This window comes from Poecilia mexicana, unplaced genomic scaffold, assembly GCF_051168715.1.
Source record: "Poecilia mexicana isolate PSO_F unplaced genomic scaffold, ASM5116871v1 scaffold_14, whole genome shotgun sequence".
Classification (NCBI taxonomy): Eukaryota; Metazoa; Chordata; class Actinopteri; order Cyprinodontiformes; family Poeciliidae; genus Poecilia; species Poecilia mexicana.
The window spans coordinates 12,596,533-12,622,343 of NW_028263383.1; the positions used below are offsets into that span (position 1 = coordinate 12,596,533).

A 25,811-nucleotide genomic window follows, 5' to 3' on the forward strand; every position below is an offset into this window, starting at 1 on the left:
TATTTTATTTGTTACATTTGGTTAATTGATATTCTTATTTTTTAAAGATAATTTTTAGCTCTTAAACGTGTATGAAATGCATCACTTCTTGAAAAAAAAACTTTAAATAAAGGTTCCATAAACATTCTCTTTACAAAAACAATGTTTTCAGTCAGAGGCCTCTTCAGATGCACTGTAACACAGACAGCTACAGGAGAGCTTTCCTGCCCACAGTCATCGAATTACATCCATCCTGTACACTGTTGTCCCTTGTCGGATCGGGAGGGGTGCTGGTGCCTCTCCAGCGAACATTTCGGGTGAGGTGGGGGGGTCACCTGGAAGGTCACCTGTCTGTTGCAGGGCAACACAGAGACAGGCAGGACAAACGACCATGCACACACACACAAGCAGAATTTAGAGAGACCAATTAACCTAACAGTCACTGTGGGAGGAAGCCGGAGTACCCAGAGAGAACCTCCCTGCAAACTCCATGCAGAAAGACCCTGGGCTGGGAGTCGAACCCAGGACCTTCTTGCTGCAGGGCAACAGTTGTGCCACTGAGCAGCCCCATCAAGTTACAATAACATTTAATATCACTTTGGAAGTAATAAAGTGTGTTTTAATTGAATTTAAATTACATTACCTTAGCCATGAAAATATTGTATATTCTACAGGTTGCCATTAGTAGGTTGGATTATAATTTATTGTTTTTCACTGTACATATGTACTATGAGATCAAAGCCAGCACCAAAACAGTGCAAACATTGTAAGAAATATATACAACATAAACATAAATATGGTGATATTTACAGTATTAAATCAGTTAAATTTATGTATACAGGCATAGACATATGACCACCATATAATTGGTGCATGTGAGAGTTCAGGGTGTTTTGGGGAATAAACAGTTTTTGAGTCTATATATGAGGGTTATGAAGCTGGTCTGAGATTTTGGATGGGAGAATGTATTGATGTAGTAAAATCTCAGTCCGTTTTGTTTCTGGTACTCTGAAAAAATCCTGTGCACAGGAGGAAATGCCACGTGTACATACTGCGCATGCCCAACCATTTTTTACGTTGATCCTGCTGGGTGATCCCAACTTCCGGTGAAAGGGGAGAAGATTTACTCTGAGCAGGCCCGACGTTGACCAACCTGTGGGTTGTTGAACCGGGTCTTGGGGTACTAATCATGGTTTATTGATAGTGAAACGACCGCCCAATCAACACCTTTAAAGTAAGCAGAAGATTTCCGCCTCGGACTTTGCTCTTTGCTGTGAGCTTTCACCGTCAGAGCCACAGGTTTGAGCGTCTAGCCCGCGACGGTCAGAGCTAGCCAGCTAGCTTTCAGAGCAGTCACCCGAGAACCTCTAAATTAGATTCTGGTGTCTGTTTCAACATGTCAACCGCCGGGTTCAACTCCCAGAACGGGACTGGGACGGGACAGACGTACACGAACGGTGAGTAACTTTTTAACGTGTGTGAAGGCGGTTCGTTTCGATGTAGCATGTGAGCTAACGCTGTTAGCTGGAGTCAGGAGACGTTTTGGACTGAGGTTACCCGTTAGCTGGCTTTACTTAGAGAGGTGGTAGCGTAAGCATGATCTGTCAGGTTAACTCATTATTAATCTCGACCCGTTACCTAATTTAAGACGACAGAAATAGTTTCTGAAGCGTGAACTGAAGACTTCTAGAGCTGTAACAATTAGTTTTATTATTTAGATTACAACATTATGAAGGTAGTGCAAAGGTTTCAGACCCAATGCGTGTCAAATGACCAGTTAATTTAAAACCTCATTAAACTTAATGTGTTGAGGAAAGGAAGTCATTATTCAGTAAAATGTTGTTATATGTTTAAAAACATTAGGATTCATATTCAAAACGCTCAGAAAGTGATTGGTTTTTACTTTAGATGAGCTCTTTAGCTCATCAGCCAGACTGAAGCTGTTCAGAAACACCCAGCTCGTCTTTTCCTCTTTTCTCCAGGGAGTTTTCACCAGAATAATTTGTCAGACTGCCATGCTCCCCTCTATGTTTATTGGCTGGTTCTTTGTTGTGCAATAACAGAATATAGAGCCAAACAGAAGCAACTTGTGTTCTGCCTTTCTCTGTACATGTGGCACTTTGGGGATGATCCACACGATTTCTTCCAGCCTGAGACATCATCTGCTGTGCAGATTATTTTCACATTTTAGTGACATTCCTTTGAGATCAGAAAAAAATCAACCTACACACACTTAGTGATTGCTGATGTAAGCATTCTGCAGCTTTTATTATTGATGCATGTAAATAACTTTTCCTTTACTTCTGACTTTATGCATCTCCAGTTTATTGTTCTCCAGCTTTATTTAAGACAAAATTCTCATTAATCTTTATATATCGCTTTGAATTTGACACCTGCTGTCTATTAAAGGCATCATAAAGATGTCATGTTTGTGTACAGTATGAGATCCTGTCGGTATTATCAGCCGCTGTGTTCTTGTTTCACAACATCACGATCTTTATTCAAAACATTTCAATCAAAATTTGCATTGCAATTAAATAGAAAAGCTAGATTTATTCCCACAGCCGCTGAATATTACAGCACTTAAACAGTTTGATGCACACATGAGCAAAAATACAGGACAAAATAAAAGTTAGCAGTGGTTTCAGTGATGAGTAATTTTCGTCATAATACATAAGTATTATGAAATGAGCTTACTTAGCTCCTTCAGCCAGTTGTAGCTTTAAACCAGCATAACCTCAGGAGTAAATGCTGGCACTTCATGTTTTCACCACTGGAAAACTTTCCAGACGGTTTGATAGCCAGCTGATCAGCAGTGCGCAGCGACAAGTTGTCATTCTAAACTCCATACAGTCTAAGTGAAATCTACCTTCTTTTGTTTGCTGGACAATAAAGAAGTTGTAATATGCTGTTGTTTTCCATTAATATAACGGTAATGACATATTAACACTCATTCTCAAATGTCAATGAACTTTAAATTTTAATGAGCATTTAACTCTGGAGCTGAAGGACATTTTAAATATCCAAAATAAATAAACAAAACAAAAGAAACAACAAATAAAATGATTAAAAAGCACCAGACTTTATAATCCAGTTTTTAGTAGAAAGAAAACAATAAATCATGCAAATTGAAATTATTGAGATCATTTTAATTTCTCAGGTGATTAATTTATTGATATTGCAACCAGCCTTAATGCACCTGGTATTTTTATTTGATTTCTCTCCAGTCAGATTTTACGTAATTTTAAAACAGAACTTGGTCAATCAGGACAGAAAAAGAGAAGGAAATGTATTGTTGGGGAATCCTTCTGTTAAATCATAAATGAATCAAAAGTTTCTTCCTGTGACTCATTTTTCCAGATTTTATTTCCAACACTTTTTATTATTCGTGACATAATTGAGCATCTGTCGAAATGTGACAATAAGAACAAGCCACTTGGAGTGATTCCTGACGCAAATGAGTGACTGTGATTAGTTTTCATATTTATTATGTTTAAATATTCATTATTTTAAAAACCGTACTGCATATCAGTGACAGTCTTGCAGTCAAACTTGTCAGTAATAATATCATCTCTACAGTTTACCTTTGTAAATCCATACTGCGATTTGATTTGTGTGCATTTCTGGAGGGATTGTTCTGATGATCTGATTGGCAATATCAGAGTCCTGGATGAGAAAAATGTTTTAACCTGAAGATTTAGTTCATAAATGTCCTGCAAAGATGCAGAGAAATAAGGAACTGAATATTGTCCTTTTTTGTGTAATTGCTCTTGCATGTGTTGAGAGAGACTTGGAGAACGGTATCGAACTCCTTTTCAGTTACGTTATAAATTATTACTGTAATAACTTTAAATGTTTATCATCTTGTTGAAAATGCTTTAGATAATCCATCTGATGAGGTTTTATATCCTGTATTTATGAAACTGAGGGGAAAATGTCCAATAATGCTGATTCAGTAAAATAGTTTGATTGGGTGTAAAGCATCACTGTGGCTGGTTTCAGATCCTGCTCAATTAAATCCTAGTAAGGAGATTAGACCTTTGGCTGCAGCTCAGCAGTCAGTTGATGCATTTTTGAGCAATTCTTGGATTGAATTGAACCTCTTTGGAAGTGTTTGGAGTTATTGTGACCGGACTGCAGCATCTAAACACAACTTTACTCTGAGAGCTGAAACTTTAAGACGACAGTAAAGTACGTGACCAAACGTAGTGGGGCTGAAACGATTAATTAATCATGATTAATTGATCATTGAAATAATCCGTCAACTAATTTAGTAATCAGTTAATCATTAACTGGAGCATACAGACCTTAAAAAGACAAACGGACTCAGAGCATCAATAAAACCCCAAACTGAACAAAAATAGAAACATTTTGCATTTCTTCGTTTGTAAGTCTGTTCTACCCATCCATCCATTTTCTAACACCCTTGTCCCTAATGAGATCAGGAGCTGCTGCTGCCTCTCCAGCTAATGCTCTGGGCGAGAGGCGGGGTCACCTGGACGGGTCACCAGTCTGTCGCAGGGCAACACAGAGACGAACAACCATGCACACACACATTTAACCTGACAGTCATGTTTTTGGACTGTGGGAGGAAACCGGAGAACCCAGAGAAAACCCACCATGCTCAGGGAGAACATGGAGACTCCATGCAGAAAGACCCCGGGCCGGGAATCGAACCAGAACCTTCATGCTGCAAGGCAACAGCTCTACCAACCGCGCCACTGTGCAGTCCTGTTCTACAGAACAACTCAAATTACATTTTTATCTTCATCTGCTTTAAATTCAGTAAAAAACAAATCTTTTATTAAGCACCTTCATAAGACATTTATTAATTTAATAAAAATAATCAGTAGATTATTAGAAAATATTTTTTAGCCGCAGATGCATCTTTTGGTAAAAATGAATGTTATGATGTTGCATTTTATCCAGTAAAATGTAAAAATGTTATTATTTGTATCTTCTAATGGGATTTCTAATATTGTGTAAAAATGGCTGAAGTGTTTAAATAAAAAAATCTGTAAAACGTGACGATTTCTTATCCTAATGATTGATTACTAAAACAGTCATTAGTTGCAGCCCTAAAATGTGGGTCAATGAGGACTTTTGAGTTTTTGGATTCGTTGTTTAACAGAAATGTTTCATTTTTAACAAATAGGGGTGCACCGATTTATCAGCCAGCCGATTTATTGCTGCAGATTTCTTTAATTTTGGGCGATGGGCCGATACTGCCATGTGAGGCCGATATTTTCTTCCTCAGCGAAGGTCTAAAAATCGTCTGCTGTCATCTGCTCTGCAGTGAGAGGTTTGACTGACTGACCGGCTCACCAGGTCAGGTCCAAACCACTTAACAGATGTTGCCAACTCGGCGTCTTTATTTCTATATTTAGTAGGAATTCACTGATTGCAGTTTTCTGATCTATCCCCAGTTACCGATTTAAAAAAAAAAAAAAAAACTGACCAGCTAATTTTGATTTTGGCTGATATAATTTTTTTTCTGTCTGAAATGTTGCTAAATATAGCAAGAAAGTTGCTGAGTTAATATTTGTTAACTGCCAACATTTGGACCTGAGCTGAGCCGGTCTGTCAGTCCAACCTCTCACTGCAGAGCAGAAGACGACAGCGGCTGATTTTTAGACCTTTGCTGAGGCAGAAAAGATCGGCCGATCTCCTAAAAGTATGGAAATCAGTGCCGAAAAGTCGGTGCACAACTGGCATTGAACAACATTGCAGACAAAGAATTTGTATCAGCCAAACTGTGAATTAGCAGGTCAGCTTGTTGAAGATCCGTAAACTGCAGTCGGTGCCTTCCTAACAGTCTTTATTTATTTCTCTCCTGATCTGCAGGTCCGTCACAGAATCCCGTTGCTCTGCAGCAGCCGTCGGGGGTCGGCTACAGCGTGAACCACCAGCCGGCCTACAACCAGATGCAGGCCAAAGTGTTGGCCCCCCCCGGCCCTGCTCTGTACCCGTCTGGACCGTACCAGCCGGTTCCGCCTGGCCCGCAGGTCGGCTCCTACCCTCCGGCACCGGCCCAGCCTCTGCTGCCCCGGCCGCAGATCGGCATTCTCCCGTCCCACACCCCGCCTCAGTCCGCCAGCCCCAGCCCGGGGCCACGGCCAGCTCAGGCCACGCCCCCAGCTCAGGCCACGCCCCCTCCTCCTGCTGTCACCTCCACCAGTTACTACACCGGCCCGCCAGCGTGGCAGTACGCTGCTCCCCGGGGCCCCGCGCCCAATCATGTGAACCCAGCTGCTGCTGCGCCGCCCCTCATGTCCCACAGCTCCGCACAGCCACCTGGTCCAGGAGCCCCGCCCACCTCCATACACGGATTCACTCAGCCAGGTAGGAGCACGCTGGGGGCCTATCAGTGTGGGCCTACAGCTGGGGGTCTACCAGTGTGGGCCTACAGCTGGGGGTCTACCAGTGGGGGCCTACAGCTGGGGGTCTACCAGTGTGGGCCTACCGCTGGGTTCCTACCGCTGGGTTCCTACCAGTGGGGGCCTACCGCTGGGGGTCTACCAGTGGGGGCCTACCGCTGGGTTCCTACAGCTGGGGGTCTACCAGTGTGGGCCTACAGCTGGGGGTCTACCGCTGGGTTCCTACCAGTGGGGGCCTACAGCTGGGTTCCTACCAGTGGGGGCCTACAGCTGGGGGTCTACCAGTGTGGGCCTACAGCTGGGGGTCTACCAGTGTGGGCCTACCGCTGGGTTCCTACCGCTGGGGGCCTGCCACTAACTATTCTCCTTACAGTTTAATTCCAGGCATAGTTGCTCTGGGTTTGTGAAACAAAGTCCAGCTGACACAGTTTAGCCTGAAGTGATGAATTATCTGCTCCAGTTTCTATAAACCAAACCAGTTAGCTTAAACTGCTAATTCAGGCTCAAGACAATGTTCTATAAAATCTGCACTAGAGAAGATTGTGCTGATTTGTTAGACATTTTTATATTTGTGACCAGAAGTGATGAAGCTACAGATGGACACAAACCAGCTGCTTAAATGTTGTACGGCTGAAATGATTAAAAGTATTAATCATGATTAATTGATTATTGAAAAAAATCAGCTAATTTAGAAATCGATTAATCAGATATACACCAAAAAAAGGCCATTTGCTGAATTAACAAGACACTTAGAGCTGTAATTAATTAAACTGTATGGCATAATAATAATAATGTAAGAACAGATTCTCAACCATCAATAAACCTTAAATTCTAATGAACATTTAAAAGTGGAACTGGAAGACACTTTAAATATCCAAAATAAATAAAACAATAAATTATGAAGTCTCTGTAAATAAAATTCTTCTTCTTCATAGAAAAGATTAGTTGAGACCAAAACACCAAAGTGAAAACGTTTATCATTCAGTTTTAAACAGAGGAAAGGAAGCAATAAGTCCTGTTCATGGAAATTTGTTTTATAATTAACTGATTTATTGCGACAGGCTTATTAAAGCGGATAGTTTTATCTTCCCCTGCTTCACTGTGTTTTATAATAATGTTTAGTTTTCAGGGCTGATCGACTCAAACCGCCTCACAACCTGAAACAAAAACTGTAATTACTCTGATCGTCTGACATGAGCTGCAGATACTCGTATCTGCAGGCTGATACGTTGGAGCTGGACGTTGACCTCTGCCCCAACACCGAACATGTTGGCCCTCCCATCACACACACACACACACACACACACGTTCAGTCTATCTCTGGACAAAGTCCAGATCAAACTCTGATCTGAATTAAAATCTCATATTTTAAAAAAGGGCATGTTTTATTTTCAGCTTCTGTTTCACATATTTGTGATGAAAATAGGAAACAAAAGCCACAAACGGAGACGAGTAACTTCTGTTGCATATCACAGATTGCGTCATTTCTGCCCACAGTGCATAAAGTTTGCTGAGACTGTTGTGATTATTATTTGCTGAAGCACATGAATCCCCTGGAGGATGCAGAAAGCTGTTCCATTCTCTGAGAAGTTTTTGGTTCTTATGTTAATAATCTGTCAGTATTTAGTTTTTTAGTTCGTAGTATCACCAAACCGTCACTCTGGGCCCGCATTAGATTATAAAGTTAGTAAAATTATTCTGGTGTCTTGGTGTTTACACAAGTTGATTTATGACATAATCTTATTGAAAATTGAAACTTCTTTTATACTCCAGTACGAATAAGCAATAATCTGATGAGGTATGTATTTTGCTTAATCTTGAACATTTTTGACAAACCGTCGTTTTGAAAGATGCTGAAGACATTTAACACAAAGCACCCAGTAGTTTGTGGTGTTAACATTATTTTTTATTATTTTACAAAAGGCCTAACTGGGGGTTTTTCCTTGTCTGAGCCTGATGATTAATATATTTTATTTTATTTATCATTTTGACTGTTTTGATTATTTAAAATGTCTTGCAGTTCCAGAGTTAAATATTTTTAGAAATTAAAGTTTATTGATCCTAGAGACGCTGTACTTGAATTATTCTGGTATTATTAGTCTAAAATAGATGCAAAACAATGATGTTATTGTTTAAAGCAATAATATTTCAAAATTTATCATGACAGGTTGCATATTAAAGTTATTAAATGTCTTATTTTGATTTATAAACTTCAACAAACATAAAATAAAAATCTAAAATATAGTATTTTTAAATCATGTTTTAATAAGCTAATGGGTGACAGTAGCTTTTTCCCCTCTAAATAAATAAGATATCTTATTTAGAAAAATGTAATAGTTTATTTTCTCTATGGGAAAATGTCAAAGATGATCAGAAAAAGTTCTTGATGTTTAATTCTTTCCAGGCTCCGCCCCTCCACCAATGAACCCTCTGCCTCCCCACACATACCAGCCCAACAGGCCCGCCTATGGTCCTCCACCAACCATGAAACCCACAGCGCCCCCTGCTGGGCCCCCAGGAACCACCGGCACACCTCCGCCTCCCAAAGCTGATGGTGGGTTTAGATCTGCTCGGTTTCAGTCCCACTGGTTGCTCATAAAGTTTTAACTTGTTAAAAATTGAATGTTTTTTGTTGGAAGTCTTAGGGATTGGTAAGAACAGAGTAGAATATGAAGTGATCTGAAAAGTGTGGTGTGCATTTGTACTCGGGGCCCAATTTTACCAGAGTTGGGTAGTAACTAGTTACATTTACTCAGTTACATTTACTTGAGTAACTTTTTTGGGGGAAAAAGTATTACACTGTACTTTTTATTTTTACCTAAATTTTATTCTGAAGTATCTCTGCTCTTACTTGAGTCAAATTTCAGGATTTTCTTCCCACTGAATGAAAAACAAACATGTTTTAACCAGAAATCCACCAGACTCAGACCTTTCTGTTAAAGTCGGACATAAATCCAGAACTTAAAAACTGAAATGCTCTTCCTCCAGTCTGACGGAGTTTAAGGTTTTGGCAAGAAAAGTCTCAGGGTTTCAGTCTGTGGGAGGTCGCAGCTGTGACTAGGAAGTTCTGATTTAATTAGCACACTTTAAAAGTATAATTTTCTTTTTACATCACAAATATGTACAGACTTGAGTTGGTCTGTCTTGTTAACGTACATCGAAGTTCACATGTGTTTGTGACTTAAAGGAGTGTGAATACTTCAGGTCTGGAAGCCGTGACCGTTGGATAACAGGTTGTGTTGGGAGCAGAGTAAACTGTAGACGGCAGCCTCATGTGGTTGTTGATCACATCTGGAAGCAGGTCCAGTTCCTTCTGTCCTGACCTTGTCCGTCCCTCTTTTTGTTCCCCCTCCTTATCGAGGCCAGCTCAGTGCTGGGGGGCTGCCAGCAGCGCCCGGCCCCCCGCTGAGCCCGACACCCAGGAAGGAGATGTTGAATGTCCAGGTGTGGCCAGGTCATGAGTGTTGCTGTGTTTGCTGTTCTGTTCATCTTCCATCCTGTGTTCTGGTGGTCAAACTTCAGCCGATTCACTTTGTTTTATTACCAGAATGTCTTTAAATGAGCCCCAAAGTTTCAGCCACCTTTAGTTTCCATAGTTGTTGTCTTTATTGTTTCTTTGTTTAGGGCTGCAACGGTTATTTTAGTATCGATCATTATGTATTTTAAAAATTGGCTCGTTCTGCACATTTCTTATACAGTCTAAGAAATGCAAATATATGCCAATATAATAATTCAATTCCTTTTTTAAATAAGAAAATAAACATTTCATTGCCTAAAATTAGGCCTGTCCCGGACAGTAATTTTTCCTGCAGTTACCATGATAAATGATGATATTGTTGTTTTGAAACCATTTTCAAGTGACATAATTGTAATTATGTTGTCAATCTTTGAGACCAGATTCTCAAAGATCGATAAACTTTAAATTCTAATGAACATTTAACACTGAAACATTTTAAATATCCAAAATAAATAAATAAACAACAAATAAACTGCCCTTAAACGTGTTTAGTTGAGGCCAAAACACCAGACTGGAAACTTTTAACATCCAGTTTTTGTTAGAAAAAGAAAAGTGATAAATCATCCAGATGGAAATTATTGAGCTTGTTTTAATTTGTCATATGATTAATGGATTGATTATTGCTTATTGTGACAGGCCTTTTAAAATCCAATCACAGAATCTGAACCAGATCAAACTAAAAATGCTGATTGTTGTTTTTATCTTTAATTCAAAATATACATGTTTTGGATTTATTATTGCTCTGAATATGTTTCTTTTTTTTATTTTTAAGTCTGCGTTCTCCAGTTAATGATTAATCGATTAATAAATTAGTTGCTGATTATTTCACTAATTGATTAATCGTTGCAGCCCGAGTCCATCTGCAGCTTTTATCGGAAACATGCAGGTGTCTAACAGGTGAAATCCCTTCTGCTGTTTTGTTCCAGGAGACGTGGCAGGAAACGGCCCCCAGGCACCAAACAGCTACAATCACGTTGACAACAGAATGGGTAAGGCTTCCTCTGCCTCCGACTAGGGCTGTTGTAAACGAATATTTTAGTAATCGAGTAATCTATCGATTATTCTTACGATTAATCGAGTAATCGGATAAAAAAAATTATAAAATGAAATATTGGTAAATCTGGCATAATACCGGTGTTACTATCAGATATCAATATCAGTCCAATGTTTCATATTTGAGCATCCCTAACAGTTGCTTTTTTGTAGTTTAGAAAACTAACCTGTAACAATAATAGCTCACTTTCTAAGTTAACCAGAAGAAAAGTTATAGAAAAATCTGAAATTATATTGAATTTAATAACAAAGAGGCAGGCTCACAAATATGCTTATAAAAAATGTCTACAATCCAGCTTTTAGTTTATGTATTCATCTTCAGTGAGTTTAATAGATTAATTAAACTCACCTTGCCACCTAACCTGTCACGCTTTGGGTTTGAAAATACGGGAAATGTCGCCTGGAGTGGGAGGAGAGGGCGAATGAACGAACATGGGGTGGAGGGGAGGAAATAGACCAGCGGACTGACGAACCGTTAGCCCGGGGGACGAACACGGGGGGAAGCAATACGGGATATTTACGACACCTTCACTGGTCACACTCAGAAACTCATCTACCAGCCATGTACGATGCGCTCCGCCACCCGTTTCTTCAGACCGGGATATGAAATTTATTGTGCGGTTCGTCGGTAAAGCTACATTTACACGGTAAGCATCAGCTACTCAGCCGCCCGCCCTGTTCAGGCTATCCGCTCACCTCAGCGCTCTTCCCGCCGTTCGCTTTCAACCAGCAGCCCCGGAGGAGAAATGCTGCCGTACTCCAGGGATTCCCCCCCAGTCATTTTAAGGATGCTTATTGGTTCCCCAAAAACGATAAAAAGTCGGGCATTATCATCAATCAATAAAATCCCCACGGGCCAATCTTGAAGATTGGACTTTATGCCGCTGAGACTTAGCTTTTGTCAACAACTCAGAGGCGGAAGTGAGAGCTCCGCGCAACGCAAATGAAGTCCCGGCCGGAACACGGTGCGCTAACTAATAAAACATAAATTAACGAAGCTTCGAGGCAGGTAAATTTTCCTCGAGGAATTTTAGTAATCGAGGTACTCGAACCTTCATTACCATCGATTAAAAATACTTCTAGTAAAGGATAACTTGGCTGACTTGTTTTTACAGCTTCTGTGAAGCCAACCAGCTTTTCTACTAAATAATTTATAGTTTTATGAAATGACCAGAGCCTTTTTTTCTTAAACTGCTTTCCCAGTGATAATAGACAGATCAATGTGAAGCATAAGTGTTTTTTCCTCTGCTACTCAGGATTAGACCTGTAAAAATAACATTTTTCCATAAATCAGCCCAGAAATTATTGCGGTAACCAATAATGTTACTTTGAGACAATTAATATAATGGTGATGGCATAATAATGCAAGAACACATTCTCAAACATCAAACTTTAAATTCTCAGCAGGATTTCCCCCAGAAACCAGCTGAGGCCGCTGGAAGGTACAATGTTTAGCCTGGTGGGAGGCAAATAAAGCCTGGTGGCCCGCCAGGCTGATGAAAGCTTACAACTGGAAGACACTTTAAATATCCAAAATAAACAAAACAGAAACGGCAAATAAAATGAATTATAAAGTCTCTGTAAATAAAATTATCCTTAAAGTTTTAGTTGCAGCCAAAACAACAGACTGAAGAGAAAAGCCATAAATTAAATGGAGATAAATTTATTTATGCAGTTAGTTGATTTATTGGGACAGGTGACTGGTCCTCCTGGTCTAAATGTTTTTGTTGTTTACCTCAGCTGGTGCAGCTCCGCCCGGCCCGCCCGGCCGGCATTTGGGCCACTACCCGTCCCTGCCCCCCGGGTACCAGAACACCTCGGCGCCGCCTCCCTCCTCCCTTCACCCGGCGCTCCAAGCCGCCACGCAGCCGTACACTCAGGGCCCTCAGCCGTACCAACAGGTGAGTCTCAGATTCAGTTCAGGCCATTTTCACGCAGATCGGCTCTGAAAAGCTAAAAGTGCTGCTGAAGATGGAGCATCTTCAAAAATCCTTTTTATCATTTCTGAAATTTCCAAATGCTTTGTAAATCTGGGACAATTTGACAAATTTCACTGTATTGGTGACATCATTATGACTAGATGTCTGAAATAGGGAAGTCTCCTAATTAAAGAAACATCTCATTTATTTGGAAATGTCTTAAAAGGAATATTCGCTAATCAAAAACCAGATATTGCTTCAGTTAATCATTATTTGCTTTGAGGATTTCATCAATTTAATTTGCGCTGGTTGAACACATATCTACGGAGGAGGAATAGGGCCATCTGGGAAAAAAATAATTCCCAAATGGCCCAAATTAGGGCCATTTGGGAAGTGCCTGAAGATGACTCAACAACAGCAAGCAGTTTCCTGTCTACAGGAGCTCCATTGGGACAAAGTAGTTTTTTAGTAAATTAAAAAAGTAGTAAATTCTGAGATGTAAATTCATCTCAGAATTTACATTTTTTACCCTCCAAATTCTGATTTTTCTTATTTTTTTCTTCTCAGAATTTTGGTTTTTGGTGTCAGATTAAAGTCTGACTTGTGAAGTTTTTTTTTCAGTGACCCGGTTCCTCTTCCGTAGACCTCCTCTCTAAAATACATGTATAACCTCCAAATTAAAAATAAGTTAAGATATCTAATTGGAACAGAAAGCAAGATATCGTAAAAATGCTTCATGATGAGTCATAATTTATTTAAGATGATCAGTAATTAATTGTATGTATTTTTAATTAAAGTCTTCATGCAACTGAATGGTAAATCTGACTTCATTTATAGCAGTCAGAATATAATCAGAAATATCAAATATGTATTTTGTCTTGTCAAAATATTACATACTTTAATTAATATTTCTAGTCAAAGTATTTTCTGATGTCTGGAATGTAAGTGAGGTTGATTTTTATGTTAAAACTGCTTGCCGTACAGAGGAATGTTTCTGGAAACTAGAGGTGTGCCGATCGATCGGTCACCGATCATAATCGGGCCGATTTTCGTGAAAAAGTGCATGATCGGTGATCGGCGATCATTGTCTCTTGTTGCCGATACCGATCATCTCATTTCCAGCCTGCCTGTGCAGCTGGTCTCCTCTTTCCTTCACTCTGCGCAAACGCGCAGCAACAAATCCTAAGCGATGTGGAACTATAACGCACTGAGTGAATGGGGAAGTTTGCTGCGTGTTGCAGCGGAAAATTGAAGCACGTCAAAATGCATCAACACAACGAAGCTAATACGACATAAAAACAATGAGATACTTGACGGAGTTTGGCTACATCGAGGCTCACTGCAGTAAAAAAGACATACGGAGGATCAGACAGCAGGTAAAGCAGCGCACAGCTACAAACACTCACCCGGATTAGCATGACGGTCAGAAAGCTAAACAAATAACCCGCGAAATTATTTAAGTCTTTGAGCTACGATGTCAGACGCTGGTTCTGCTCTCCTGTTGAACCGCTGCTACGCTACAGGTAGTAATATCTGACAGACGGAGCTTCGCTTCTGCTCCACCTGGTAGTGACTCTCACACTGAACCTGCTTAAAGCTGCAGCATCTAACTTAAAAAATACATTTTACATCCGTATTAAAACTTTCGCTGTCCTAACATGAGACAGATAACCTCTAAAAAAATAATCGATCTCCTCCCTGATCTGCATAATCACTCCGCTCAGTCAGAAACAGCCAATCAGAGCTAGCAGTAATCAGCTAGCCGCCATGCTAACAGGAAGTTTTCATTCAGTAACTCTGGATTGTTTATTGTAATGGAACCTGTTTTTGCCTTTGAATGTTAAGTTTTATACTTGAACTTCTTGACAATGTTGAGAGGTTTTATTTTGGCTCTTTGTATTATTTAGCCTCTTCAGAGCCTTCATATGTTTTCAGTCTGTTAAAGATAGTATTATCAATAGCAGTACAATTTGCACAATGCCTGTTTTGTTTAGTTTTCTTCTTGGAAAAAGTTATTAAAAACAAGTTTTTGTCTAAATTAAGGTGAATTCATGGTTCCTTTTTCCACATAATGTAACAGGTAGGGTTTATGATAAAAAATAAATAAATAATAATTATGTGATCGGTATCGGTGATCGGTATCGGTGTATCGGCCCTCATGGGTGATCGGTATCGGCAGGAAAAAACCTGATCGGCACATCCCTACTGGAAACCCAATAATATGAATATAAACTGTTGAGTTTTCAGTTTTAGTTTATAGTTTCACCGTCTCCCAGCAGCCTGGCGGTCCCGGTCCCGGTCCTGGTCCCGGTGCCGGTCCGGCCCAGCTGAGCCCGTCGATGGCGGCCATGAGCCTCCAGTCCAGCACGCCGGAGGCTCTGAGAGTGGTCAACCTGCTGCAGGAGAGGAACCTGCTGCCGCCAGCGCCGGTCCCCGCCCCGACGCCCTGCCTCACCCAGGACCTGCAGAAGCTCAACTGCAGCCCAGAGTGAGACGAGACGGACCGCATGCGGCACCTGCTGCGTTTACGCCTTCGGCTCTGATCGTCCTGTTTGTTCCTGCAGGGTTTTCCGTTGCACGCTGACCAGCATCCCTCAGACACAGTCTGTGCTGAATAAAGCCAAGCTGCCGCTGGGCCTGCTGCTGCACCCCTTTAAAGACCTCTCGGTAACTCCCTGGTCCCTTCTGATGCCCACATGCTCAGTCTGGGCTCGTTTGAGTCGTTTGGGGATTAAACTGGTTTCACTTCTGGCCATGTTTGGGAGGGACAGTTTGGAAGAAAAAGAGGCAGAGCAAACTTCAACTTGTTGGCATTTAAAGTGTGGAAAAATATTCTAACCAGCCTGAACTTAGTCACTGCATTACAAAAACACAAATATCCTAGGACAAAAATAACTTTTTAGCAAGATAAATGAGCTGGTTTTGGTCAATAATTCCTTAATATTCATGGAAAAATGCACGTTGACTTTTGCCAATCACAAAACTACTGAAGCATTTTGAATTTAGTTTTACTTTATCAGGTACTTTAAAATAATTAAATGATGTTTTTCATATTTTCAGAAATTTTGTGAAATAAATTGTTGGATTATTTTTTAAATGAAGCATGATGAGGTAAAGAAATATTGATTAATTGGTGAGATATAAACGCCACTTATTGGGCTTTTAATGATCAAACATGACTTTGGTTTGAATAAACTGATGTTTTCACAACTTGGAAGAAAACCGAACACAAAACGACTCATTTGGTTTCTTCTGTTTATATGAATGCAGCAGCTTCCTGTGGTGACGTCCAGCACCATAGTGCGGTGTCGGTCCTGCAGAACCTACATCAACCCGTTTGTTTCCTTTCTGGACCAGAGGAGGTGGAAATGCAACCTGTGCTATCGAGTAAATGATGGTAAGGAGATGTGTAGAGTCACACTGCTTTTATCTGTTTTATCTCAGCATTATTCTCAGAAATGTTCATTTTAATGTGAGACCTTTAATGGATTTCATGTTTTTGTGTTTTAGTCCCAGAGGAGTTTATGTACAACCCGGTCAGCAGGTCGTACGGCGAACCGCACAAAAGACCAGAAGTCCAGAACGCCACTATTGAGTTCATCGCTCCTTCAGAATACATGGCGAGTTAAAATCCCTTCTTATTGCTGCATTAATGTCGTTTTAATAAGCCTGTTTTTACTGAGCGTTTGCCTCCATGAGGGCGACGGTAATAATGTCAGACAAAACAAAACGAAAATAATAAACGCAGCTGAGGAAATGTTCAGACATAAAAATTATAAGATGTAGATAAAAACTCAATAATCAGATTTTAAAAATAAAATCACAAAAAGAAAAATGTTATAAAGTAGATACTCATTCCAATATAAAATAAATTAGATATTTTTATAAAATATAAAATAAAACTCAATTATGTGGTAGAAATAAAAAATCTACAATCTTTATAAATGCTAAAAATAAGATCAGAAATATTGAAAAGAGGAATAATAAATAAATTTAAATGGGAAACATTTTTAATGCATCAATAACAAATGGAAGTAAAATAATGAAATTATTATTCTAAAATCCTAACGACTAAGATCCAGAAAAAATAGACATAAAATATCAGAAATAAATAAAATCCTGAGTTGGAGATAAAAATACAATCAGATGTTAAAATTCTCATAATTGTTTAAAGTAAAATCATAAATATAAGAAAATAATGGAACTAAATGCTGAGGTAGAGAAAAAAATATAATTATCCTTAAGTGTTGAAACTATAATCATAAATATTTAAAGTGGAAAATTAATAAAATTATTTTAATAAAATAAGGGAATGAAGTGGAAACGTGACTGTAGAAATAAAAAGTATGAAAAACAAATTTTAATTGTATCCAGTTCAATAAACGTCCATGGAAAAGTATCAAACCTGTAACTCTGACACACACACACACATATTTGTTTTTGTTTTGTCTGATGCCATTTAAAAAAGGAAATGAAACAAAGATGGACGTAAAAATGTCCATTTTATTCAGGCTCTTAATGAATCACAGTTTGCTGGTAGCTGTGCTGCTGCGGTTGCAGCTGGTTGTCAGTAACTCTCCCTGCCTGCCTCTGCAGCTGCGGCCGCCGCAGCCGGCCGTCTACCTGTTCGTCCTGGACGTGTCCCACAACGCCGTGGAGACGGGTTACCTGAGCGTCTTCTGCCAGTCGCTGCTGGACAACATCAGCGCGTGCGTACCGATCAGAACCTGGAGTTTGCTCAAAGTTTTAGGTTTATTCTTATTTATTCACATGGAACCCGACGTCAGCAGGTTCATGGTTCTGATGTTTACCCTCTTCATGTAAAACCGGAGTAAAGCTTTGTTTCTGCGCCTCAGGCTTCCTGGAGACTCGCGGACCAAGGTGGGCTTCATCACCTTCGACAGCACCATCCACTTCTACAACCTGCAGGAGGGGCTTTCCCAGCCGCAGATGCTCATCGTCTCCGACATCGAAGGTGAGCCGCGTCCGGAGCGCCACTGCTGGACGGCTTCTGCATTTCTGCTCTTATTGAAATTATAACGTTTGATCCACAGATATCTTTCTACCAACACCAGACAGCCTTCTAGTAAACCTTAACGAATGCAAGGAGGTAAGCGGCTTTTTCATCAGTCGGTCATGTTTTGACTGGGCAGGAAAATAAAACCTCAATTTTTTTATTACCTGGTTGATTTCTTGCTTTCGTTAAGAAATGATAGAAAATATTTTCAAAAGTGGCTTTTATTTCCATTTCAGTTACAGAAATAGTTGTAATATTAGCCGAATAAAGAGGCAATTTCAACAGAATAGAAAGTAATTTTAATGAGAAAAATGTTGATAGTTCTTTAGTCCTACACTTTTTACTTTACCACGCGGCTGTTTCTTCTCCAGCTTGTGCAGGATCTGCTGAAGAGTCTGCCAAACTTATTTGAGAAGACGATGGAGACGCAGTCTGCTCTGGGCTCGGCTCTTCAGGCCGCCTTCAAGCTGCTGTCTCCCACCGGAGGGCGGATGTCCGTGTTTCAGACGCAGCTGCCCAACCTGGGCGTGGGGGCGCTGCAGTCCAGAGAGGACCCCAACCAGAGAGCGTCTGCCAAGGTACAGACTGGGGCAAACGCGGCGTAGTTCTGTAGATCCCAAGTTGCTGCAGAGAGAATGTGTTGATCCCTGCATGATGTTGTTTCTGTCTCGAAGTTTCACACATGCGCCCAACGCTGGAGGGTGAAAAGATGATTCTTCTGTCCATTTTTATTTCTGTCCACATCAGGCGTTCATTTAAGAGCTAACACGCTATGTTGGCAGCTAAACCATCGTTGGCAAGCAGCTTTTTGCCCTTCAGCAGGAAGCTGGGGCAGATCTGGCATGTTGCTAATGGTCTACAATTGAATAAATAAATCAGCTTAATAGAAACACAACAGGTTTTTGTGGTTTTTCAGCCATATTGAATTTAGTGCGTTGTCTAAAACTGAGAAACTTAACTTAGTAAAAATTGCTGACTGGCTGGTATTTTTGTTTTCCTGCCAGGACGTCCAGCATTTATCCCCAGCAACAGATTTCTACAAGAAGCTGGCGCTGGACTGCTCCGGCCAGCAGGTGGCAGTCGACCTGTTTCTGCTCAGCGCTCAGTACTGTGACCTGGCGACGCTTGGTGAGGAAAACCACAACCAGCGGTTTTAAAATGCATGTTTTGGTGCCAAGACTGAGTTTAATTTGAAACGTTTCCTGCTGCTGCCCGTTTCTCAGGATGCATATCCAGATACTCGGCAGGGAGCGTTTATTACTACCCCTCCTATCACCATCAGCACAACCCGGCTCAGGTGGAGCGCTTCCAGAGGGATCTGAAGAGATACTTAACGCGAAAAATCGGCTTTGAGGCCGTCATGAGAATACGATGCACCAAAGGCAAGAAAATCTCCCAGCTTTTTATTTCATTCTAGACTTTAAAATCCCTAATTTAGCTTAACGGCTGAAACAGTTAATTAAAGCAATGGTGATTATTGAAATCATTGTCAACCAATTAATCAATTTATTAACTGGACTATCCAGACGCCCCAAAACAGAGCAACACACTCAGAATAGTATTTAACTGAAAACTGTTTAAAAATTAATACATTTTGCATTTAAGAAAAAAAACTGTAAATATGTCTTCAAATTATTATTTTTTTTAGCTGCAGATGCATCTTCTGCTAATTTTTATTATTCAGAAAAGTAGTTGAATTATTTGCTAATTTGCATGTTAGTCCATCTCTAATATTGTGCAAAAATAGGCTTGTATGGTAAATCTGCACAATCTGCCGTTATTGATACGATTAATCGATTACTAATCAATTACTAATCGTTAGCTGCAGCCCAGTAATTTTTTACAGTGTAATTTGAGTTGTTTTGAACATTTTAAAGTGTAGTTTTTCTGTTTTTCTTCTAATTCTCTGCCTTGTTGCTGGAAAATGGCTGAACTAATAAAGCTTGTTGTCGTTCTTCTCCCTGCAGGATTGTCCATCCACACGTTCCACGGAAACTTCTTTGTGCGTTCCACGGATCTGCTGTCCCTCCCCAACGTCAACCCGGACGCTGGCTTCGCCGTCCAGATGTCCATTGAGGAAAACCTGGACGACATGCAGGTCGTCTCCTTCCAGGCTGCTCTGCTTTACACCTCCAGCAAAGGTTGGAGAACAAGCTCTTATTTTGAAAGTCCAACTCCAATTTTTTTTTTCCTCCTGTTTTTATGAAACAAAATGTCTTCCCTTCACAGGAGAGAGGAGGATTCGGGTTCACACCATGTGCCTCCCGGTGGTCAGTTCTCTGTCGGATGTGTTTGCTGGAGCGGACGTTCAGGCCATCACGGGGCTGCTGGCCTGCATGGGTACGCACTCCTCCAAGCTGCGCAGACGCTGAATTCATGATGTTATTCCTCTTCTCTGAATCCGCCACAGATATCCACTCCCTTCACGCAGCCAACTTTTCTACCTTAACTAAACATAAAGCAGTACATTAAGGCAGTGTTTGGCCGCCAGGGGGCGCTAGAGAGCCTCCAAGTTGGAGGGAAGTAAATTTTTAAATCTCAACATTTATATAAAAAATAAATTAATTTGTTTTTCCATCATTATTATAAATACAAGTTAAAATAATTTATCGAAGATGCAGACAGAAGACAGAAAAACTCTTATTGTCTCAGAAAAGAAATTTAGGAAAAACGTTTTGATCCTGAAGCTGGAAACGGAAAAGTTTGACAAGAAAAAGAACGAAGGAAGCGTCCAGCTGTGGAGGACTCTGCTGCTAGAAAATATTTTAAATCAAATTTGATGGCATTAATATAAAAATCTAACTGTGGGTTTTTTTATCAAGAGAGGATGTGGTGGAAATGTATATCTAAAATATTCAACATCAGATTAATGACATTTATAATATTTACCTGATAAAATATCTCATTGCAAAATCAAAAGGTATAAACAACATTCATGCTAAATCGATATAATAATTATTGAACAGTAAATAAAGTGAGAATAAAAATGTAAACCTGTCTTTACATGTTGTGCAGCCTGAAGTTGGCTGAGCAGCATCTTGGTGCTGCTGCACTAAGACCTGCCTGCTGTTCTGCTCGGTTTGTCTGTCGATGCCGAATAAACTTAGTAGATGCTGCAGCCTCTGTTTGCAAAACAAGCTAACCGTTTAAAAACCGTCTATTTATCCATTTATGGCGTCACAATTACTCACCAGATCCAACCGGATGAGATTCAAGAAGAAATAAAATCATTTAATTAGAATCCGGAGGACGGCAGAGTACAGTTACTACCGAACTCTGAGGAAATCCCGCTCTCTCCAAGCTGAACCTTTTCCAGAAAATATTTAATGGGAACCACCGTCTGTGTCTCGTTTCCAGCTGTGGACCGCTCTGTGACGTCCAGCCTGAGCGACGCCAGAGACGCCATGACCAACGCCGCCATCGACTCGCTGTCCTCGTACCGGCAGTCTGCGCTGACCATCCAGCAGCCCGGCCTGCTGGCTCCGGCCTGCCTGCGCCTCTTCCCGCTCTACATCCTGGCTCTGCTCAAACAGGTACCGCTCACAGTCCGCTCTGCTTCCACCGCGGCTCTGTAGTGTTGGTACCAAAAGTCACGTTTCGGAACCTCCACCATCAGAAGTGATTTTAATTTACGTCTGGCCAGAGATGAAGTGTCGATTCGCTCCTTATCCAGCTCTCCTATCTGAAACATTTTGGATCTGTTGGATTGTGGGTTAGATTCATTTTAAGGGAAAGACAAAAGAGCCGAGTTCCTCTGTAGCTTCGCCTGAGCAGCTCTTCAGCTGAACATTTCGTTTGGATCCATCCGTTTCTGTTCATTCAAGTTTACATGAAATCTGCTTCACTTCAAGCAGCCTCAGCACGTAAAACACATAAAAACTCCCAATAAAAAGTGATTAAGGCAATTAATCCGGAAATTGAAGCACACTAATGTTACATAGCAGGTTAATTAAATCGGCCGGTTTGACCTAAAAGCCTTTCTGCTGTGAGGCCGCCTGCATTCAGCTTCTGTGCTCCACCAATCTGGAACAAACCTCCAGAAGACTGTCAAACGACCGAAACACTGACTTCCTTTACATCCAGGGTAAAAACCAGCTGCAGTTGATTTAAAACGTAATCGATCAGCATTTTATGGTTCTAATGCCGCTCTTCTAAATGTACCGTTTGTTCATTTGTTGACTGTTTTCTTCAGAACTTTGTAGTTTTTTAAAGCAGCTTAAACCTCCTGAAATCAAACCTGGTTGATCTGTAATATTAACCTGTTTGGTGTTTTTGTGCGTTCCCTGCAGAAAGCCTTCAGAACCGGAACCAGCACCCGGCTGGATGAGCGAGTGTTCGCCATGTACCAGCTGAAGTACCAGCCGCTGGCGTTCGCCATGCTGATGATCCACCCGGCTCTGTACCGCCTGGACGACCTGAGCGACGAGGTGCGGCTCAGGAAGCCGAACATCTTTATCTCGCTGCGTGTCTTTATTTTCACCTGGTTTCCGTCGTCCTCAGGGAGCGCTGAACATCGGCGAGCGGACGATCCCCCAGCCCAGAGTCCTGCAGCTGTCGGTGGAGAAGCTCAGCCGGGAGGGAGCGTTCCTCCTGGACGCTGGGCTGGTGCGTTTGGAGGGAAGGAGGAACGTTCCTGTTGAACCAGGTCAAAACCGTAACGCCCGTGTCTTTAATCCAGGTCATGTATCTTTGGATCGGACGAAACTGCCACCAAAACTTCCTCTCTCAAGTCCTGGGAGTTTCCAGCTACGCTGCCGTTCCGGAGAAGCTGGTAGGAAAAACAACATTTAACGATGATGCAGCTACTTTTAATAAGGACAGCGGCAGGGTTAGCACTGCAAAAACACAAATATTACCATGTAAATTCAGTTTAGTTGGTAGAGAAAATATCTGTGAATACATTGGAAATGAGAGAAAACTAACTTAGCAGCAACTAGTTTAAGTCAGTAAATACGGGTATGAAAACTTTAGTTCCACTGGCAGATTATTTTAGTTTAACACATTTTGCATGTTATAAGTGGAATAACCTGCCAGTGGAACTAAAGCTTTTTATATCAGTTTTAAGGATTTATTGACTTAAAGCTAATGTTTCTTGCTGAATAGTTGCTGTTAGTTTTTGCTCTACAAACTAAACAATAAATATCTGGTAAAGGTTTCCAGCTGGTGGAAAAAGAAACTATGATAAAATAATTTCTCGTCTCGATGTATCAAGTTTGAAAAGTTCTCCTCCTTCTCAGTCTCCTTACTTCCTGTCCTTCCTTCATTCTTCCCTTCATCTTTCCTTTTGTTTTTCTGGATCTACCGTCACTTTTCTTCTTTCACATCTCGTCGTTTCACCTTTCTCTGCTTTTCATTTCCTTGGTTTCCTTCCACCCGTTCATCCATGTCCCTCCGTTTTTATCTCCTTTCTTTAGCTTCTGGACCGCTAAGGCCTGCCTGCTGTAGAAATGTTCACTAAACATCAGCAGGACTTTGTGGTCTCTGCCAGATTGAACACCAAGTTAAACTCTGAGCCGTTTCCTGTTGTAGCCGAGTCACTAGACTGATGCTGTAACTCGGTTTTATCTCTTACTTTAAAAGGTCTGTTGCTCTCCTCTGCAGTATCTCCTTCCAGAGCTGGACACTGCAGAGTCCCAGAGAACCAGAGCGTTCGTCAGCTGGCTCAGGGACCAGCGGCCGTTCTTCCCCTCCCTCCACATCATCAGGTGGGTTTTGATTTAAAATGATTCAAAGTATCTGTTGTTCTTAATAAAGTCTTGGACCTCTGTTGTTCACACTGCTACCAACTCTACAGTTATTGGGGAAAACTTTGACTGGACAGACCCAGTCAGACATTTTAGGCATGAATTTGAAAACATTCTAGTTTTTTTAAGTCTTTACCCAGAGTGAAATTAACAATACAACTTCAGTCAGTTTTAAAAATAAGAACTGGCTTTTAAACGTGTGTGAATTATACATAAAAGACGTAAAACTAGACTCGGCATTGCCACTGATGTTTGGCTGGAACATCAGTAACTGAACAAATGCTGCAGAAAGATTTATAATCTGGCAAGAAATGAATCTGATGGAAAAGGAGCCAGTAAACGGCCAAAATGTCTAAAAATCTGATCTTTAATCCAAGATGGCCGACTTCCTGTTTGGCTCATGTGCAAGAGGCTTTTCTGCAGATTTCTACGGCTGTAAAAAAATCATTCTTCTTCATTAAATTAAATTATACACAGAGTATTTTGAATGCCAGAAAACATTTTTACACATTTTTTTGTGTTTTAATCGTTTAATTTGAGAGGAAGGTTGTTTATCGTAAGAGTTTGTTTTGTTTCACTTTAATGAATATTTATTCTTCTTAATGGCTCAATGGCTTACTGGTCTTCTTACATGTTTTTCATTAAACAGTTACTTTTATTTTTTGTTAATTTAGTGTTTTGGTGTCAGACGTTTCGAAACATAAAATTATATTTTACTTTGCCAAGTTTAGTAGAATGTGGAATACTATCAAAATATTTTAATAAGAATAATAAATTATATCATATAATAGTGAACTTGTATTGTTTTTGTCTCCAAAGTGTGGTGTTTGAGTTTTATTGTGGAAAAGGAGCCGTTCACAGGAATAGAGAAGTTTCTTGTTTTTAAAGTCAAAGCTTGATAATTGGTCTTTACATGTTGGATAAAAGCGGCACTGAGCAGGAATTTTCCTGTCGTTAATTTCCTGCTCAGGGACGAGAGCCAGCTGAAGCCTCACTTCCTGCAGAACATGATCGAAGACCGGACGGAGTCGGCTCTGTCCTACTACGAGTTCCTGCTCCACCTGCAGCAGCAAATCTCCAAATAATCAGCAGCGGCGCGTCGGAGAAAGGACGTTCACCGTGTGTGTGTGTGTGTTAGGATGTCTGTGTGTGTGTGGGGCAGCAAGAGGCAGCGCTCTACACACACTCCAGCTGCGATCCGCCATCACCTCTAGAAAAACCTGAGCGGGAACGTCGGATCAGAATCTGACGGTCGGACAGAGGAACTGGGTTCTGTCATTTCTCCGGCCGGCTGAGTCGGAGAAGGCAGCGGCTGGAAGTCCATGTTGATCATAATGGCGTTTATCGGATGAATCAGTGTTTCTTTTCCTCGGAACAATGCTGTCGAACCGAGGTGTCGATCAGATGCAGAACAGGCGGTCTCTAGTGTTTCTGTTCAAAAAGCACATTTTGTCTTCACTAACAAATCAAACTGGTCTCCATGTGAGTTCATCTGCTTAGTGGGCGTACGAGCGGCCGAGCGTTGGCCGTCTTCATGTTCCTGAAGGAGAGTGTGTGTTTTTCCATTTTAAGTCATTATAATTGTTGAACAAAGCATAGACTCTAAAGCTGGAGGCGGACGGACGCGGCGGTCTCTGCGGCCTGGAATGTGCCGACTCGGCGGCGGGGAAAAGGTCCGGTCGGTCAGATCTGTCCTCCAGAAACTCGTCCGCCATCTTTTCTCTCTGGACTTTGCAGAACACCTCTACGACTTCGCTGTTCTGTTTTTCGTTATTTTCTGACTCCTGTTTAATTTATGAGACTCCCAATCTGATTAAATTCCATAATTGCCTTGTATGGGAACTCACTTTTTATTATTAAACCTCTGTTTAAATACTGACTCTATATATAAAATATTTTAATATAATAGGATATGGGAAATCTTTAACACAGGTGTGACGAAGCCATTCTGATCTTTTAATCCTGCTTATTGATACTTGTATATTGAACAGACTGCATTATGTAAAGGAGAAGAAATGCTGATGATTTTAGTATAAATAAATTGAAATGGATGCTAAGAAAATAAACAGTTTGGGACTTTTTACATGTAGTTTGTGTTTTAGTTGGTCAATTATGTTTATTTTGGAGTTACAAGTTTCAGGCTCATTGAAATGGAGTTTATATGCCAAATTAGATTATCTTGAGTTATAAAAATACAATATAAAT

The 25,811-nt window shown here is 40.7% G+C and overlaps 1 protein-coding gene across 3 annotated transcripts; it reads left to right on the forward strand.

Annotated features, from left to right (window-relative positions):
- The first annotated feature begins 1,071 nt into the window (after nucleotides 1–1,071).
- On the forward strand, nucleotides 1,072–25,687 carry sec24a (SEC24 homolog A, COPII coat complex component). Of its 3 annotated transcripts, none has more exons than XM_088012205.1 (23): nucleotides 1,072–1,436; nucleotides 5,824–6,321; nucleotides 8,761–8,910; nucleotides 10,800–10,862; nucleotides 12,667–12,827; nucleotides 15,122–15,333; nucleotides 15,410–15,512; nucleotides 16,116–16,242; nucleotides 16,356–16,465; nucleotides 17,442–17,554; nucleotides 17,702–17,820; nucleotides 17,900–17,955; nucleotides 18,234–18,440; nucleotides 18,867–18,990; nucleotides 19,086–19,244; nucleotides 19,830–20,003; nucleotides 20,092–20,202; nucleotides 21,220–21,395; nucleotides 22,152–22,289; nucleotides 22,363–22,467; nucleotides 22,541–22,633; nucleotides 23,443–23,567; nucleotides 24,577–25,687. In XM_088012205.1, exons 1-23 carry the CDS (start codon nucleotides 1,376–1,378, stop codon nucleotides 24,689–24,691), a joined length of 3,300 nt encoding a protein of 1,099 aa, XP_087868331.1. In that variant the 5' UTR covers nucleotides 1,072–1,375; the 3' UTR covers nucleotides 24,692–25,687. The 3 variants fall into 3 exon arrangements, with proteins under 3 accessions (XP_087868331.1, XP_014840646.2, XP_087868332.1); XM_014985160.2 differs by having other exon boundaries at nucleotides 23,464–23,567; XM_088012206.1 differs by having other exon boundaries at nucleotides 15,125–15,333.
- Nucleotides 25,688–25,811: the final 124 nt, after the last annotated feature.

What these genes read in the sequence shown, in the direction of transcription:
- sec24a (XM_088012205.1), top strand. Translation starts at nt 1,376, where the DNA reads ATGTCAACCGCCGGGTTCAACTCCCAGAACGGGACTGGGACGGGACAG. An exon ending in ACCCCTTTAAAGACCTCTCG is followed by an intron (nt 15,513 to 16,115) that starts GTAACTCCCTGG and finishes ATATGAATGCAG; the next exon opens with CAGCTTCCTGTGGTGACGTC. An exon ending in CTGTGACCTGGCGACGCTTG is followed by an intron (nt 18,991 to 19,085) that starts GTGAGGAAAACC and finishes CCCGTTTCTCAG; the next exon opens with GATGCATATCCAGATACTCG.